At 50.5% G+C, this 18,180-nt stretch overlaps 1 protein-coding gene across 1 annotated transcript in view; it reads left to right on the top strand.

The window, feature by feature from the left end:
• MYBBP1A (MYB binding protein 1a) overlaps positions 1-18,180 on the top strand; it is a 225,258-nt gene that overhangs the window by 20,169 nt on the left and 186,909 nt on the right. The window contains exon 6 of the mRNA XM_075336367.1: positions 3,546-3,736. Coding sequence (XP_075192482.1) covers positions 3,546-3,736 — 191 coding nt within the window. The remainder of the gene's footprint in view (positions 1-3,545; positions 3,737-18,180) is intronic.

The following is an 18,180-nucleotide window of genomic DNA, read 5'->3' on the forward strand; positions in this document are numbered from 1 at the left end:
CAATGGTCTCTGCACCCAGAAGTGTTTTGAGAGATCTGTCGCCGCTGGGGAACGCCGGACGTCGATCTCATGTCGTCACGGCACAACAACAAGGTCCCGGCATTCATGGCACGGTCTCAGGATCACAGAGCTCTGGCGGCGGACGCGTTAGTTCAGGATTGGTCGCAGTTTCGACTGCCTTATGTGTTTCCTCCTCTGGCAATGCTGCCCAGAGTGTTACGCAAGATCAGGTCCGACTGCCGTCGCGCCATTCTCGTCGCTCCAGACTGGCCGAGGCGATCGTGGTACCCGGATCTGTGGCATCTCACGGTGGGTCAACCGTGGGCGCTTCCAGACCGCCCAGACTTGCTGTCTCAAGGCCCGTTTTTCCATCTGAATTCCGTGGCCCTCAACCTGACTGTGTGGCCATTGAGTCCTGGCTCCTAGCGTCTTCAGGGTTATCTCAGGATGTCATTGCCACCATGAGACAGGCCAGGAAGCCAACGTCCGCCAAGATCTATTACAGGTCTTGGCAAATCTTCTTATCCTGGTGCTCTGATAACGGTTTTCTTCCATGGCCGTTTGCCTTACCCACTTTTCTTTCATTCCTTCAATCCGGAATGGACAAGGGTTTATCACTCTGCTCTCTCAAGGGCCAAGTATCGGCGCTCTCCGTATTTTTTCAAAAGCGCCTAGCCAGGCTTCCGCAGGTCCGCACGTTCCTACAGGGAGTTTGCCACATGGTCCCACCTTACAAGCGTCCGCTGGAACCCTGGGATCTTAACAGGGTACTAACGGCTCTTCAGAAACCACCTTTCGAGCCACTGCAGGATGTCTCTTTATCACGCCTTTCGCAGAAGGTGGCCTTTCTAGTGGCAGTTACATCACTCCGGAGAGTGTCTGAGCTGGCAGCGCTGTCATGCAAAGCCCCCTTCCTGGTGTTTCACCAGGATAAGGTGGTTCTTCGTCCGGTCCCGGATTTTCTCCCTAAGGTGGTATCTCCTTTTCATCTCAATCAGGATATCTCCTTGCCTTCATTTTGCCCCAATCCAATTCACCAATGTGAAAAGGATTTGCACTCTTTGGATCTGGTGAGAGCACTCCGACTCTACGTGTCTCGCACGGCGCCCCTGCGTCGTTCGGATGCGCTCTTTGTCCTTGTCGCTGGCCAGCGTAAGGGTTCGCAGGCTTCCAAGTCAACCTTGGCTCGGTGGATCAAGGAACCGATTCTCGAAGCCTACCGTTCTTCTGGGCTTCCGCTTCCTTCAGGGCTGAAAGCCCATTCTACCAGAGCCGTGGGTGCGTCCTGGGCATTGCGGCACCGGGCTACGGCTCAGCAGGTGTGTCAGGCAGCTACGTGGTCTAGTCTGCACACTTTCACGAAGCACTATCAAGTGCATACCTATGCTTCGGCAGACGCCAGTCTAGGTAGGCGAGTTCTTCAGGCGGCGGTTGCCCACCTGTAAGAGGGGGCCGTTTCGGCTCTTTTTATTGAGGTATTCTTTTACCCACCCAGGGACTGCTTTTGGACGTCCCAATTGTCTGGGTCTCCCAATGGAGCGACAAAGAAGAAGGGAATTTTGTTTACTTACCGTAAATTCATTTTCTTCTAGCTCCTATTGGGAGACCCAGCACCCGCCCCTGTTCCCTTCGGGCTGATTGTTCTTTTGTGTACACATGTTGTTCATGTTGAATTGTTCTTTTGGTTCATGGTTTTCAGTTCTCCGAACATCCTTCGGATTGAATTTACCTTAGACCAATTTATAAGTTTTTTCCTTCCTGCTTTTGCACCAAAACTGAGGAGCCCGTGATCCACGGGAGGGTGTATAGGCAGAGGGGAGGGGTTACACTTTTTAAAGTGTAATACTTTGTGTGGCCTCCGGAGGCAGAAGCTATACACCCAATTGTCTGGGTCTCCCAATAGGAGCTAGAAGAAAAGGAATTTACGGTAAGTAAACAAAATTCCCTTCTTCCCAGTTTTTTGGGGGGATTATGATCCTAGCTACTGGTTTCTATTCTGGTGTTTTCTTCACATACATCACTGTATACTCTAGGTTTTTCAATAATAGAGAAGTGGAAATGTAGCTATTTTTACAACCAAGGTTTTATTATACACTTATTTTAATTTATGTCCCTCAAGAATATGATATTAGAATAATGTTTACACTGTCTGGAAAGTACAGACATGCGTTGAAATGGTTGTGGAACAAAGTGCACTTTAATAGCTCTTGTAATAAAAATATGTTCTACAACTGAATGAGTTAAAATGTTCCTGTGCTGAGATCGTATAAATTTGCCCCTGCTATGTAGTATCTTATTTGCTGTGTTCAACCATGCAGTGCTGCTCCAGTTCATGGTTGGCACATACTACAACTCCTCATCAGGGAGGACGCATAAGTGAGTAAACTGACAACAGCATGGGTTCACAGCTGCTACTTTCTGTGAAGCCACACATTTTCCCTGCCTGTTTTATCACAGGAGCGTTTCTGCTGCATCTCCAGCCCTCTGAGCTCATCTTAACTCAAGTCAGTGAAGTAGGATCTTCGGCGCTTATTGAGTGTCTGTATCACAGACTTGATTTATTGTGAGCTCTCAGAAGTGGTGATGAGACAGAAACGCTCTCCTGTGATAAAATAACCAAGAGAATGTGTTGCCTCACAGAAGCAGCTGCGAGCCCCTGCTGTGTAGTCTATGTACACTTTTATGCTTCCTCTGTCAAGAGGCTGTGGCACTAGAGCAGCTCTGCATGGCCGAACATGAGAAGTAAGACAGTACACAGGGCCTCATTAATAAGATTATCTCAGCACAGGGGAGTTTTTTTTTTATTTATTCAAGACTCATGCATTAAAGGGAACCTGTCACCACTTTTTTGGCCTATAAGCTGCGTCCACCACCACCGGGCTCTTGTATACAGCATTATAACATGCACATGCTGTATATAAGAGCCCAGGCCGCTGTGAGAACATAAACACTATATAATACTTACCTAAAAAACGGTCGCACGGTTGGCCATATGGGTGTCACCGTTCTCCGATGCCAGGCCTCCTTTTTCGGACATCTTCGTCCACTAGTTGAAGCCTGTGTGCATGACTCGTCTACGTCATACACACTCACCGGTCCTGCGCAGGCTCACTACAATACTTTGATCTGCCTGCGCAGGGCAGATCAAAGTACGCCTGCTCAGGACCTGAATGCCGGCGAGTGTGGATGACGTCGGACGCGTCATGCACCCCGACTAGGAGAACAAAGATGACCAAAAGAGGCGGTGCCGGCACCGGACAACGGAGACGCCCATATGGCCCATCACGCGACCGTTAGGTAAGTATTATAAAGTGTTTTTTATGTTATACCCCCGGCCTGGGCTCTTATATACAGCATGTTAGAATGTTGTATATAAGAGCCCGGTGGTGGTGGCCGCAGCTTATACACCAAAAAAGTGGTGACAGGTTCCCTTTAAAACATACTTTATTCATGGGACAACCCGTTTAATGATAAATGGGCTATGATAGTGTAGAATGTTCACCAACTTGTATAGCATAAAACAATAAATGATTTCACCCTTTCAGATTCCAGAATCCAGTTTTGAAGAAGTGCTCTTTGGGGTTCTCCAGTCAGATCTAAAGTCCGCATTTAGCACCCCAGAACAGCTGCACTTGCTCCTTGTTGGACTGCAGAAGTTTCCAGGAGCTCTCAAACCTAAGAAATTAAAGAAGTTGATTGGTTCATCTACAATTGTCGCACAAGAGAACATCCCAAAGTAAGAAAGAACCTATGCTGTCCGGACAGAGGAACTTATTGTTAATTGATAAACCCCCCCCCACCTTCCCAGTCCAGTAGTTTTTAACCATTTTGTGTGTGCATTTGTGATTTGTGTCACTTGATAATGTGTCTTCAGAAACTTTAATACTTGAAAAGAAAGTTAGCAAAGCAAAAGGACTAAAATTGTGGTCACAATTAAAAATTAACTTTTAATATTTAAATTTTTTTTTTTTTTTTTTAAAAAAGAATTTATACCACACACCATAAATGGTTGCAAAACCAACCAACTAATTAGGGCTGATGTTCAAGCCCCTATCATTACCCAGTCAAGGACACTGTGTAACCAGTAGTGATGGTTCTACTGGAATGACACCAATTGAGACAATTGTCCCATATGTAACATATAGATTAATAATCCATAGCATAGACAAACATTTGAGTGGGTGTAGTCCCACTATGATGACGATATTAGAGACTAAAAGACGTTATTGTCTCTACAATAATAGGCAAAAGCTGCAATCTGCAGCGACCAGTAACCAACAAAATGGTCAATTGAAACACAAACTTGTTTTTAGTTGTCCAGTAACAAGGGGGGGCACCAAATCCGCCTCACAATACCCCTTAGCTGGCAACAATCTGACCTGATGTTTTCTTAGACCTCCCGACGCGTTTCTTAATTTATCTTAATCCTCAGGGGACTGTGGTCAAGAAATAACAACTTCATTAAAGAGGCGGACAACCAACATACTGTGTCCGGGCTGGTAATAAGCAAATTACTTTGCTTATTAAATAAAATAAAAGCTTATTACCAGCCCGGACACAGTATGTTGGTTGTCCGCCTCTTTAATGAAGTTGTTATTTCTTGACCACAGTCCCCTGAGGATTAAGATAAATTAAGAAACGCGTCGGGAGGTCTAAGAAAACATCAGGTCAGATTGTTGCCAGCTAAGGGGTATTGTGAGGCGGATTTGGTGCCCCCCCCTGTTACTGGACAACTAAAAACAAGTTTGTGTTTCAATTGACCATTTTGTTGGTTACTGATCGCTGCAGATTGCAGCTTTTGCCTATTATTGTAGAGACAATAACGTCTTTTAGTCTCTAATATCGTCATCATAGTGGGACTACACCCACTCAAATGTTTGTCTATGCTATGGATTATTAATCTATATGTTACATATGGGACAATTGTCTCAATTGGTGTCATTCCAGTAGAACCATCACTACTGGTTACACAGTGTCCTTGACTGGGTAATGATAGGGGCTTGAACATCAGCCCTAATTAGTTGGTTGGTTTTGCAACCATTTATGGTGTGTGGTATAAATTCTTTTTAAAAAAAAAAAAAAAAAAAAAAAATTTAAATATTAAAAGTTAATTTTTAATTGTGACCACAATTTTAGTCCTTTTGCTTTGCTAATTCTCTCCTTGACTGGTAAGCAACGACACATTCTGTTCCTTGAAAAGAAAGTTGACTACAAGAATTTACAGCCTCTCTATGACAGTTTTCTTTTTCGCTCCTAATTGGGAGACCCAGACAGTGGGTGTATAGCTACTGCCTCTGGAGGCCGCACAAAGAACTACACTTAAAAGTGTAAGGCCCCTCCCCTTCTGGCTATACACCCTCCCGTAGGAGTACGGATTCCTCAGTTTTAGCTTTGTGCGCAGGAGGTCAGACACGCACGCATAGCTCCATTGTTTTTAGTCAGCAGCAGCTGCTGACTATGTCGGATGGAAGAAAAGAGGGCCCATACAGGGCTCCCAGCATGCTCCCTTCTCACCCCACTGTATGTCGGAGGTGTTTGTAAGGTTGAGGTACCCATTGCGGGTACGGCGGCAGGAGCCCACATGCTGATTCCTTCCCCATCCCTTTTTACAGGGCTCTGGGTGAAGTGGGATTTACTGGTCTCCAGGCACTGAGACCGTGCTCCATCTACAGCCCCTGGAGAAGATGCTGGATGGAGCGGAGTACATCAGGGACATGGCCCTGCTTCCTCAAGGTACTCTGTGTCCCCGTGCATTTGGCGCTCACACCGCAGCATGCTGGGTGTTGTAGTGCGCCGGGGACATCAGCGCTGCGGCGCTTGTGCCATGGCCTCATTCAGCTTCGCTGAAGCAGGCACACTTCTGGGAATCGGTCGCGCCGGCCGCTGGGACTGCGGCGCGGCTGGCACTTGTGGTGCGCCGGGGACTTCAGCGCGGGCCGCGCTTTTACGGCGGCCGCGCTGATAACTCGAGTCCCCGGCTTTTGCGGCCTGCTTCCGTTCGTTCCCGCCCCCAGACCTGCCAGTCAGGAGAGGGGCGGGACGCTGGTCAGTGCATCAGCGCCGAGGGCTGGAGTCGTTTTTACATACTCCAGCCCTCACAATCGGCACAGAGGGGACACTGTTTCCCGCACTTTTGTTTAGGAACTCCCACGGACCGCCCCTCTCCACAGACGCCGGCAGCCATTCCTGCTGACACGCTGAGCTGCAGAGGGGAGCCGGGGAGACCCAGACAAGGAATTCTGCGCCTCTTACCCGCTATTCAGCGGGCGGTAAGCAGCCCTCAGGGCTCACCCCCTCTTGTGCCAGTAGTATTCTTAGTATTTTGTTTCTACAAATACTTCGTATTGCATAGCGCTGGTCGCCCTTTGGCTATAGACTCTCTCACATTGCAGAGAGCCAGCAGCATGTCGTCCGTAAAACGCAAGGGTGCCAAGGCACAGACATTATATGCTTCCTGCACCGCATGTGGGACTTTTCTACCGGCAGGCTCCACGGACCCCCATTGTGTGCAGTGCTCGGCCCCTGCGGCGCTTGCACAGTCGGGACCTCTGCTGGACGTGACCCAGGGTGTACCACCTGTGAATGCTGTCCAGGTGACAGGAACTGAGTTTGCAGCTTTTGCTGACAGAATGTCTCTCACTATGTCACAAATTCTTGACACATTGCGAGCTAGGCCTGTACTTCAGGCCACGGACACTGTGCAATCATTGCCCCCTGGTCCCCCTCAGCTGCATTACCTCCAAGCTCCGGGACGGGCACATACACCTCAGGGTGAAGACTCTGACTCGGACGATGGCCCCGGGCAGCCTAAGCGGGCTCGCTATGACGGGCCTTCACATTCATCTCAATGGTCAGGATCCCAGCGAGATGAATCTATGGGTGATGAGGCGGACGTAACTGATCAGGATTCTGATCCTGGGACCGCTCTCAATCTAGATACACCAGATGGTGACGCCATAGTTAATGATCTTATATTTAACATCAATAAGATGTTAAATATTTCCCCACCAGCTCCTCTTGTAGAGGAGTCAGCTTCGCAGCACGAGAGAATCCATTTCAGATACCCTAAGCGTACATTAAGCACTTTTCTGGACCACGCTGACTTTAGAGACGCAATCCAGAAACCCCACGCTTATCCTGAAAGGCGTTTTTCTAAACGGCTTAAAGATACACGCTATCCTTTTCCCCCTGAGGTGGTCAAGGGTTGGACCCAGTGTCCAAAAGTGGATCCTCCAATTTCCAGGCTTGCAGCTAGATCCTTGGTTGCAGTTGAAGATGGAGCGGCACTTAAAGATGCCACTGACAGGCAGATGGAGCTCTGGCTGAAATCCATCTATGAAGCGATTGGAGCGTCGTTAGCGCCATCTTTTGCGGCCGTATGGGCACTCCAAGCTATCTCAGCCGGGCTTGCGCAAGTCGACTCAGTCACACGTGCATTTGCCCCGCAGGTAGCACCATTGACCTCGCAAATGGCGGCATTCGCGTCGTACGCGATTAATGCTGTTCTTGACGCTACAAGCCGCACGGCAGTGGCGTCAGCCAACTCCGTTGTTTTGCGTAGGGCCCTGTGGTTGAGACATTGGAAAGCAGATTCTCATTCCAAGAAGTGCTTAACCAATTTGCCTTTTCTTTGTCGCTCCATTGGGAGACCCAGACAATTGGGTGTATAGCTATTGCCTCTGGAGGCCACACAAAGTATTACACTTAAAAGTGTAAGGCCCCTCCCCTTCTGGCTATACACCCCCAGTGGGATCACTGGCTCACCAGTTTTGTGCTTTGTGCGAAGGAGGCAACACATCCACGCATAGCTCCACTTTTTAGTCAGCAGCAGCTGCTGACTATGTCGGATGGAAGAAAAGAGGACACATATAGTGTCCCCAGCATGCTCCCTTCTCACCCCACTGTATGTCGGAGGTGTTTGTAAGGTTGAGGTACCCATTGCGGGTACGGCGGCAGGAGCCCACATGCTGATTCCTTCCCCATCCCTTTTTACAGGGCTCTGGGTGAAGTGGGATTTACCGGTCTCCAGGCACTGAGACCGTGCTCCATCTACAGCCCCTGGAGAAGATGCTGGATGGAGCGGAGTACATCAGGGACATGGCCCTGCTTCCTCAAGGTACTCTGTGTCCCCGTGCATTTGGCGCTCACACCGCAGCATGCTGGGTGTTGTAGTGCGCCGGGGACATCAGCGCTGCGGCGCCTGTGCCATGGCCTCATTCAGCTTTGCTGAAGCAGGCTCACTTATGGGAATTGGTCGCGCCGGCCGCTGGGACTGCGGCGCGGCTGGCACTTGTAGTGCGCCGGGGACTTCAGCGCGGCCTGCGCTTTTACGGCGGCCGCGCTGATAACTAGAGTCCCCGGCTTTTGCGGCCTGCTTCCGTTCGTTCCCGCCCCCAGACCTGCCAGTCAGGAGAGGGGCGGGACGCTGGCCACTTCCAGGAATCGGTCGCGCCGGCCGCTGGCAGCGGCGCGGCTGGCACTTGTGGTGCGCCGGGGACTTCAGCGCGGCCCGCGCTTTTACGGCGGCCGTGCTGATAACTAGAGTCCCCGGCTTTTGCGGCCTGCTTCCGTTCGTTCCCGCCCCCAGACCTGCCAGTCAGGAGAGGGGCGGGACGCTGGCCACTTCTATGAATCGGTCGCGCCGGCCGCTGGAACTGCGGCGCGGCTGGCACTTGTGGTGCGCCGGGGACTTCAGCGCGGCCCGCGCTTTTACGGCGGCCGCGCTGTTAACTCGAGTCCCCGGCTTCTGGGCCTAGCTCCCTTCGTTACCGCCCACAGCCCTGACAGTCAGGGTAGGGGCGTGACGCTGCATAGAGCAGAGCTGAGAGCTGGAGTATGTTTTGCATACTCCACCCCTCTCACTGTGTGCACTGTGAGTCCGGATTCCCGCACTTTCTCAGGCACGCCCACGGCTTCCTTCTCTACAAGGACACCGGCAGCCATTAGTGTCAGTTTCTGTACGATACAGAGACAAGTGTGGAAGACCCTGGCATTCTGATAGTCACACAATCGCTGTAACAGGCGTTAAGCAGCACCTGTGGTGCTAACCCCACTAGTGCAGAAGTGCACTTATAGATATGCTTGTACTATATACATTGCACTGTTTGGTCGCACGTTGTATATACCCTCCTGGATTATGCGGAGGAGTTATCAGCATATTCTCTGTGTAAAACAAAGGTGCAGAACCACATGTTTTTCTATACAGCTGGTACAGCATGTACGGCTATACGGCCGGCAGGTACATAGACTCCCATTGTATGCACTAATGGCCAGGGGATGAGGACGGTGTCTGCAGTATTTACTGACAGTTTTTCTGAGACTATGGCTATGATACTAGAAGCCTAGCAGTCCGGACATGTCTCTCACAATATGGGCACTGTTGAATCATTGATCCATGGCCCCCCTTAGTGTGAATAACTAACAGCTCCGGGAATGTCACACGCATCCCAGAGTCACGGCTCTGCACGGACGTCAGTCCCAGACAGCCTAAGCGGGCTCACTATGAGCGGCCTCGGTTTCATCAGGGTCCTAACAGAAGGACTCGCTGTGTAATGAGGCGGAAGTAGCGGCTCAGGATTCTGATCCTGAGACCGCTCTCAATCTGGATACACCTGATTGTGACGCCATAGTAAATAATCTTATAGCGTCCATCTATAGAATGTGGGTTATTTCTCACAGCTCCTCCAGTGGAGGAGTCAGCTTCACGTATTTTTCTGGACCACTCTGCCTTCAGAGAGGCAGTCCAGGAACACCACGCTTATCCAGATATGCGCTTCTCCAAACGGCTTAGGATACACGTTATCCCTGTCCCCTGACTTGGTCAAGGACTGGACCCAATGTCCCGAGCGGCATCCTCCAATCTCCAGGCTTGTAGCTAGATCCATAGTTGCAGTGGGAGATGGAACTGCAAACTCAAAGATGCCACTGACAGACAGATGGATCTCTGGTCGAAAGCCATCTATGAGGCTGTCGGCGCACCGTTGGCTCCGGCATTCTCTCCCTTGGGGCACTCCAAGCTATTTCAGCTTGTCTTACACAGATTGACACGGTTACACGTACATCTGTGCCGCAGGTGGCATCCTTAACCTCTCAAATGTCTGCATTTGTTTCTTACGCGATTCAGGTTGTCCTGGACTCTGCGAACCGTGCGGCGGTAGCCTCCGCTACTCCGTGTTTTTAAGCAGAGCCTGGTCTGCTCGTTAAGTGAATGGAAGGCAGATTCTGCTTCCAAAAAAAGGTTGCCTAACCAGTTGCCCTTTTCTGCTGACCGACTGTTTGGTGAGCGTTGGATGTAACCATCAAACAGTCCAGGGGTAAGGATTCATCCTTTCCTCAGCCCGGACACAACAAACCCCAACAGAGCAAGAGGCAGTCGGGGTTTTCGGCCTTTTCGAGGCTCGGGCAGGTCCCATTTTTCCTCGTCCAATGTGGACTCAAAAGGATCAGAGGAGCTAAGATTCTTAGCGGGCTCAGTCTCGCCCAAAAAAGCGACAGTCTGAAAACCCGCTTCCAAGGCGGCTTCCTCATGACTTGCGGCCTCGGTCGGTAGCAGGCTCTCCCGCCTTGGCGATATTTAGCTGCCATAGGTCAATGACCATTGAGTGTGAGACATTCTGTCTCACGGGTACAGGATAGAGCTCACTTCTCGTCCTCCAACTCGATTCTTCAGAATTTCTCCACCTCCCGGCCGGGCCGCTGCTCTTCTGCAAACAGGGTGCACTCTATAGGCAGAAAGAGTGATGACCCCCGTTCCTCTTCAGGAACAAGGTCACGGTTTTTACCCCAAATTCTTTGCGGTACCTATAACAACGGGCCGTTCCGTCCCGTTCTGGATCTAAAAATGCTCAGCAAGCTCGTGGACACCAGGCGGTTCCGGATGGAATCCCTCCGCCATGTCATCGCTTCAAGGTCCCAAGGATATTTCCTAGCATCATTAGGCATCAAGGATGCTTATCCACACGTGCCGATTGATCCAGAGCACTAGCGTTTCTACGCTTCGTTATAGGAGACGAACACCCTCTGTTCGTAGCTCTACCTTCCGGCTAGCGACAGTCCAACTGGTCTTCGCCAAGGTCAGGGCAGCAGTAGTCACAGTCCTGCACTCTCAGGGTCACTCTGTGGTCCCGTATTTAGACGATCTACTTGTCAAGGCACTCTCTTAGGAAACATGCCAACACTGCCCGAACGTTGCGCTGGAGACTCTCTAGAGTTTTGGGTGGATCATCAACTTTTTAAAGTCAGATCCGACCCCGACCCTATCGATAACATATCTAGGCATAGAGTTTCTTACTCTCTCAGCGATAGTGAAGCTGCCGCTAGACAAACAGCATTCACTACGGGCTGCAAGCTCTTCTTTAAGAACCAGTCGCACACATTGAGACGCCTCATGCACTTCCTACGTAAGATGGTAGCAATGGAGGCAGTTCCTTTCGCGCAGTTTTACTGCGTCCACTACAATAGGACATTCTCCGCCAATGGGACGAGGAGTCGACGTCCCTCAACAGAGTCGTCGTTCTTTCTCAGGCGGCCAAGGAATCTCTACGGTGGTGGCTTCTTAGGTGGGGAGCAGTTTTTTCTCCACTACAGCGCTCAGGGTACGTGGACTCAGCAAGAGTCCACTCTTCAGATCAATGTTCTTGAACACAGAGCAGTGTATCTTGCCCTACAATCCTTCCAACAGCGGCTGGAAAGCAAGCATATCCGACTTCAGTCGGACAGCTCCACAGCGGTGGCATACATCAACCACCAAGGAAGAACGCGCAACCGGCAAGCCTTCCAGGAAGTCCGGCAGGTTCTGATGTGGGTGGAAGACACGGCATCCACCATATCCACAATTCACATCCCAAGTGTGGAAACTAGGAAGCTGACTTCCTAAGTCGCTGAGGTGTGGCCGAAAGAGTATGGTCTCCTCACCCGGACGGGTTTCAGGAGATCTGGCGCCGCTGACAGAGGCCGGACGTCGATCTAATGGCGTCACGGCACAACAACAATGTGCCAGCTTCATGGCACGGTTTCACAATCATCGAGCTCTGGCGGCAAACGCCTTAGTTCAGCATTGGTCGCAGTTCCAGCTACCTTAGGTGCCACCTCTGGCATTGTTGCCCAGAGTACTGCGCTAGATCAAGACCGACTGCGGCCGCGCCATCCTCGTCGCTACAAATTGGCCGAGGATGTTGTGGTACTCGGTTCTGTGGTGCCTCACGGTAGGCTAACCGGGGTCACTACCAGACCAATCAGACTGGCTGTCTCAAGGGCCATTCTTCCATTTGAATTCTACGGCCCTCAACCGGATGGTGTGGCATTGAGTCCTGGAACCTAGTGTCGTCAGGATTACCTCAGGACGTGGTTGCCACCATGAGACAGGCTAGCATACCAACGTCCGCGAAGATTGACCACAGGACGTGGAAGATGTTCTTATCTCGGTGCTCGGCGCAGGGTGTTTCTCCCTGGCCGGTTGCATCGTCTATGTTTCCTTCCTTCCTGCAATCTAGGTAGGAAAATGGGTTGTCGCTCAGTTCCCTTTAGGGACAAGTCTCAGCGCTATCTGTATTTTTTCAGAAACGACGACTTCCTCAGGTACGCACGTTCCTACGGGGAGTTTGTCTTCTCAGCACTCCGTACAAGCGGCCGTTAGAGCCCTGAGATCTGAACAAGGTTCTAATTGCTCTCCAGATGCCGCCTTTCGAGCCTTTGAAGGATGTCTCCCTTCCCGTTTTTCACGGGAAGTGGCCTTCTAGTAACGGTCTCGTCTCTTAGGAGAGTTTCCGAGCTAGCAACGCTCTCATACAAACTCCCTTCCTGGTCCTTCACCAGGACAGGGTAGTTCTGCGTCCGGTTCCGGAATTTCTCCCTAAGGTGGTATCCCATTTTCATATCAATCAGGATATCACCTCACCTTCTTTGTGTCCTCGTCCAGTCCATCAATTTCAGAAAGATTTGCATCTGTTGGTTCTGGTGAGAGCACTCAGGTTCTACTTCCCGCATGGCGCTCCTGCGCCACCCGGATGCACTCTTTGTCCTTGTCGCTGGTCGGCGTAAACAGTCGCAAGCTTCCAGATCCACCCTTGCTCGGGGGCTCGAGGAACCAATTCTTGAAACCTACAGTTCTACTGGGCTTCTGGTTCTCTCAAGGCCGAAGGCCCATTCTACCAGAGCCGTGGGTGCATCCTGGGCATTACGGCACCAGGCTACGGCTCAGCAGGTGGGTCAGGCACCCACCTGGTCGAGTCTACTTACTTTTACCAAGCATTATCAGATGCATACCTACGCTTCGGCAGACGCCAGCCTAGGTAGATAAGTCATTCAGGCGGCGGTTGGCCACCTGTAGGAGAGGGCCGTTTGACGGCCCTATCATGAGGTATTCTTTTACCCACCCAGGGATTGCTTTTGGACATCCCAATTGTCTGGGTCTCCCAATGGAGCGACAAAGAAGAAGGGAATTTTGTTTACTTACCGTAAATTCCTTTTCTTCTAGCTCCAATTGGGAGACCCAGCACCCGCCCTGTTTTCTCGGGGTTTTTCTGTTTTTTCGGGTACACATGTTGTTCATGTGGTATGGTTCAGTTCTCCGATGTTTCCTCGGATTGAATTGGTCTTTAAACCAGTTATTGGCTTTCCTCCTTCTTGCTTTGGCACTAAAACTGGTGAGCCAGTGATCCCACTGGGGGTGTATAGCCAGAAGGGGAGGGGCCTTACACTTTTAAGTGTAATACTTTGTGTGGCCTCCAGAGGCAATAGCTATACACCCAATTGTCTGGGTCTCCCAATTGGAGCTAGAAGAAAAGGAATTTACGGTAAGTAAACAAAATTCCCTTCTTTCTCGTGACCGATTGTTTGGAGAGCGTTTGGATGAAATCATCAAACACTCCAAGGGTAAGGACTCATCCTTACCGCAACACAGACAAAACAAACCCCAACAGAGGAAGGGTCAGTCTGGTTATCGGTCCTTTCGAGGACCGGGCAGGTCCCAATTCGCCTCGTCAAAAAAGACTCAAAAAGACCAGAGACGCTCAGATTCTTGGAGGTCTCAGTCACGCCCAAAAAGGACAGCCGGAGGAACCGTTGCCAAGACGGCGTCCTCCTGACTTGCAGTCTCCGATTCCCACACCCGCGGTCGGTGGGAGGCTTTCCCACTTTGGCGACATTTGGCTGTCACGCGTCAAAGACCGTTGGGTGAGGGATATTCTGTCTCACGGGTACAGGATAGAGTTCAGTTCTCGTCCGCCAACTCGTTTCTTCAGAACTTCTCCACCACCAGACCGAGCCGATGCTCTGTTGCAGGCGGTGGCCGCTCTAAAGGCGGAAGGAGTGGTGACCTCCGTCCCTCTTCAGGAACAAGGTCACGGTTTTTACTCCAATCTGTTTGTGGTCCCAAAAAAGGACGGATCGTATCGACCCGTCCTGGATCTAAAGTTGCTCAACAGACACGTAAAAGTCAGGAGGTTCCGGATGGAATCCCTACGCTCCGTCATAGCCTCAATGTCTCAAGGAGATTTTCTAGCATCAATAGATATCAAAGATGCGTATCTCCACGTGCCGATTGCACCAGAGCATCAGCGTTTCCTACGCTTCGTCATACACGACGAACACCTGCAGTTCGTAGCGTTACCTTTCGGTCTGGCAACAGCCCCCCGGGTCTTCACCAAAGTCATGGCAGCAGTAGTAGCTGTTCTGCACTCGCAGGGTCACTCGGTCATCCCGTATCTAGACGACCTGCTTATAAGGGCAACCTCTCAAGAGGCATGCCAGCACAGTCTGAAGGTGGCACTAGACACTCTCCAGAGTTTCGGGTGGATTATCAACTTTCCAAAGTCTCATCTAACCCCGACCCAATCTCTGACTTATCTTGGCATGGAGTTTCATACTCTCTCAGCGATAGTGAAGCTTCCACTGGACAAGCAGTGCTCGCTACGGACTGGAGTGCAATCTCTCCTTCAGAGCCAGTCGCACTCACTGAGGCGCCTCATGCATTTCCTAGGAAAGATGGTAGCAGCAATGGAGGCAGTCCCGTTCGCGCAGTTTCATCTGCGCCCTCTACAATGGGACATTCTACGCCAATGGGATGGGAAATCGACGTCCCTCGACAGGACTGTCTCCCTCTCTCAGACTGCCAAGGACTCTCTGCGTTGGTGGCTTCTCCCCACCTCATTGTCACAGGGAAAGTCGTTCCTTCCCCCGTCCTGGGCAGTGGTCACGACGGATGCGAGCCTATCAGGGTGGGGAGCGGTGTTTCTCCACCACAGGGCTCAGGGGACGTGGACTCAGGAAGAGTCCACCCTGCAGATCAATGTTCTGGAAATCAGAGCAATCTATCTTGCCCTGCGAGCCTTCCAACAATGGCTGGAAGGCAAGCAGATTCGGATTCAGTCGGACAATTCCACGGCGGTGGCGTACATCAACCACCAAGGGGGAACACGCAGTCGCCAAGCTTTTCAAGAAGTCCAACGGATTTTGACGTGGGTGGAAAGCAGAGCGTCCACCATATCCGCAGTTCACATCCCAGGCGTGGAAAACTGGGAAGCAGACTTTCTCAGTCGCCAGGGCATGGACGCAGGAGAATGGTCCCTTCACCCGGACGTGTTTCAGCAGATCTGTTGCCGCTGGGGGACGCCGGACGTCGATCTGATGGCGTCACGGCACAACAACAAGGTCCCAGTTTTCATGGCACGGTCTCACGATCACCGAGCACTGGCGGCAGACGCCTTGGTTCAGGATTGGTCGCAATTCCGACTCCCCTATGTGTTCCCACCTCTAGCATTGTTACCCAGAGTTCTCCGGAAAATCAGGTCCGACTGCCATCGAGCCATACTCGTCGCTCCAGATTGGCCAAGAAGGTCGTGGTACCCGGATCTGTGGCATCTCACGGTAGGCCAACCGTGGACACTACCAGACCGTCCAGATTTGCTGTCTCAAGGGCCGTTTTTCCATCTGAATTCTGCGGCCCTGAACCTGACTGTGTGGCCATTGAGTCCTGGATCCTAGCGGCCTCAGGTTTATCTCATGAAGTTGTTGCCACAATGAGACAGGCTAGAAAACCATCCTCAGCTAAGATCTATCACAGGACGTGGAAGATATTCTTAGCGTGGTGCTTGGCTCAAGGGTTTTCCCCCTGGCCATTTGCATTGCCAATTTTTCTTTCCTTCCTGCAGTCTGGGTTGGAAAAAGGTTTGTCGCTTAGCTCTCTTAAGGGTCAAGTCTCCGCGCTATCCGTATTCTTTCAGAAGCGCTTGGCACGGCTTTCTAAAGTACGCACGTTTCTCCAAGGAGTTTCTCATATCGTTCCTCCTTACAGACGGCCATTGGAACCCTGGGATCTGAACAAGGTTCTCATTGCTCTCCAGAAGCCGCCTTTCGAGCCTTTGAAAGAGGTTTCCCTTTCTCGGCTTTCACAAAAGGTAGTTTTTCTTGTGGCGGTCACGTCTCTTCGAAGAGTGTCCGAGCTAGCGGCGTTATCTTGCAAATCTCCCTTCCTGGTGTTTCACCAAGACAAGGTAGTACTGCGTCCAATTCCAGAGTTTTCTCCCAAGGTGGTTTCTTCCTTTCATCTCAATCAGGATATCACTTTGCCATCTTTGTGTCCGCATCCAGTTCACCAATTTGAAAAGGGTTTACATCTGTTGGACCTGGTGAGAGCACTCAGGATTTACATTTCTCGCACGGCGTCTCTACGCCGTTCTGATGCGCTCTTTGTCCTAGTCGCTGGTCAGCATAAGGGATCGCAAGCTTCCAAATCCACCCTGGCGCGGTGGATCAAGGAACCAATTCTTCACACATACCGTTCTGCTGGGCTTCCGATTCCATCTGGACTGAAGGCCCATTCTACCAGAGCCGTGGGTGCGTCCTGGGCATTGCGGCATCAGGCTACGGCTCAGCAAGTGTGCCAGGCGGCTACCTGGTCGAGTCTGCACACGTTTACCAAACACTATCAAGTGCATACCTACGCTTCGGCAGATGCCAGCCTAGGTAGACAGGTCCTTCAGGCGGCGGTGGCCCACCTGTAGGAAGAGGCTGTCTGACAGCCCGTTCATGTGGTATCTTTTTACCCACCCAGGGACTGCTTTTGGACGTCCCACTGTCTGGGTCTCCCAATTAGGAGCGAAAAAGAAGGGAATTTTGTTTACTTACCGTAAATTCCTTTTCTTCTAGCTCCAATTGGGAGACCCAGCACCCGCCCTATTTGTTCTTAGGGTTTCGTTTTTCGGGTGCACATGTTGTTCATGTTGTTTCTTAAGTTCTCCGATCTTGTTATCGGATTGAATTTGTTTTTGAAACTGTTATTGGCTTTCCTCCTTCTTGCTTTGGTACTAAAACTGAGGAATCCGTACTCCTACGGGAGGGTGTATAGCCAGAAGGGGAGGGGCCTTACACTTTTAAGTGTAGTTCTTTGTGCGGCCTCCAGAGGCAGTAGCTATACACCCACTGTCTGGGTCTCCCAATTGGAGCTAGAAGAAAAGGAATTTACGGTAAGTAAACAAAATTCCCTTCTTTCCTCTAAGGGTCCATTTGCACTGCAAGATTGTCGAAAACAAGCATTTCTATTATAATCGATTGTGTGTCTAAAACATGGTCTGCCTCTGTAAACCGGCTATAAAAGAGGCGATCAGTAAATCAATTATTGGGATGTGTATACTCGCCTTAAAGGGGTTTTCTTAACCCCTTCAGCCCCCGGGCACTTTACGTTTTTGCGTTTTTGTTTTTTGCTCCTTTTCTTCCGAGAGCCGTAACTTTTTTATTATTCCGTCAATCTTGCCATATGAGGGCTTGTTTTTTGCGGGACGAGTTGTACTTTTAAATGAAACCATAGGTTTTACCATATATTGTACTGGAAAACAGAGAAAAAATTCCAAGTGTGGAAAAACTGCAAAAAAAGTGTGATCGCACAATAGTTTTTGGGATGTTTTATTCACCGTGTTCACTATATGATAAAACTGATGTATCTATGTGATGCCTCAGGGCGGTGCGAGTTTGTAGACACCAAACATGTATAGGTTTACTTGTATCTAAGGGGTTAAAAAAAAATCACAAGTTTGTCCAATAAAAGTGGCGCACGTTTTGCGCCATTTTCCGAAACACGTAGCGTTCTTATTTTTTGGGATTTATGGCTCAGTGATGGCTTATGGCTTAATGGTACCATTTTTGCGCAGATGCTACGTTTTGATCGCCCGTTATTGCATTTTGCGT

This window comes from Anomaloglossus baeobatrachus, chromosome 2 (assembly GCF_048569485.1).
Source record: "Anomaloglossus baeobatrachus isolate aAnoBae1 chromosome 2, aAnoBae1.hap1, whole genome shotgun sequence".
Classification (NCBI taxonomy): Eukaryota; Metazoa; Chordata; class Amphibia; order Anura; family Aromobatidae; genus Anomaloglossus; species Anomaloglossus baeobatrachus.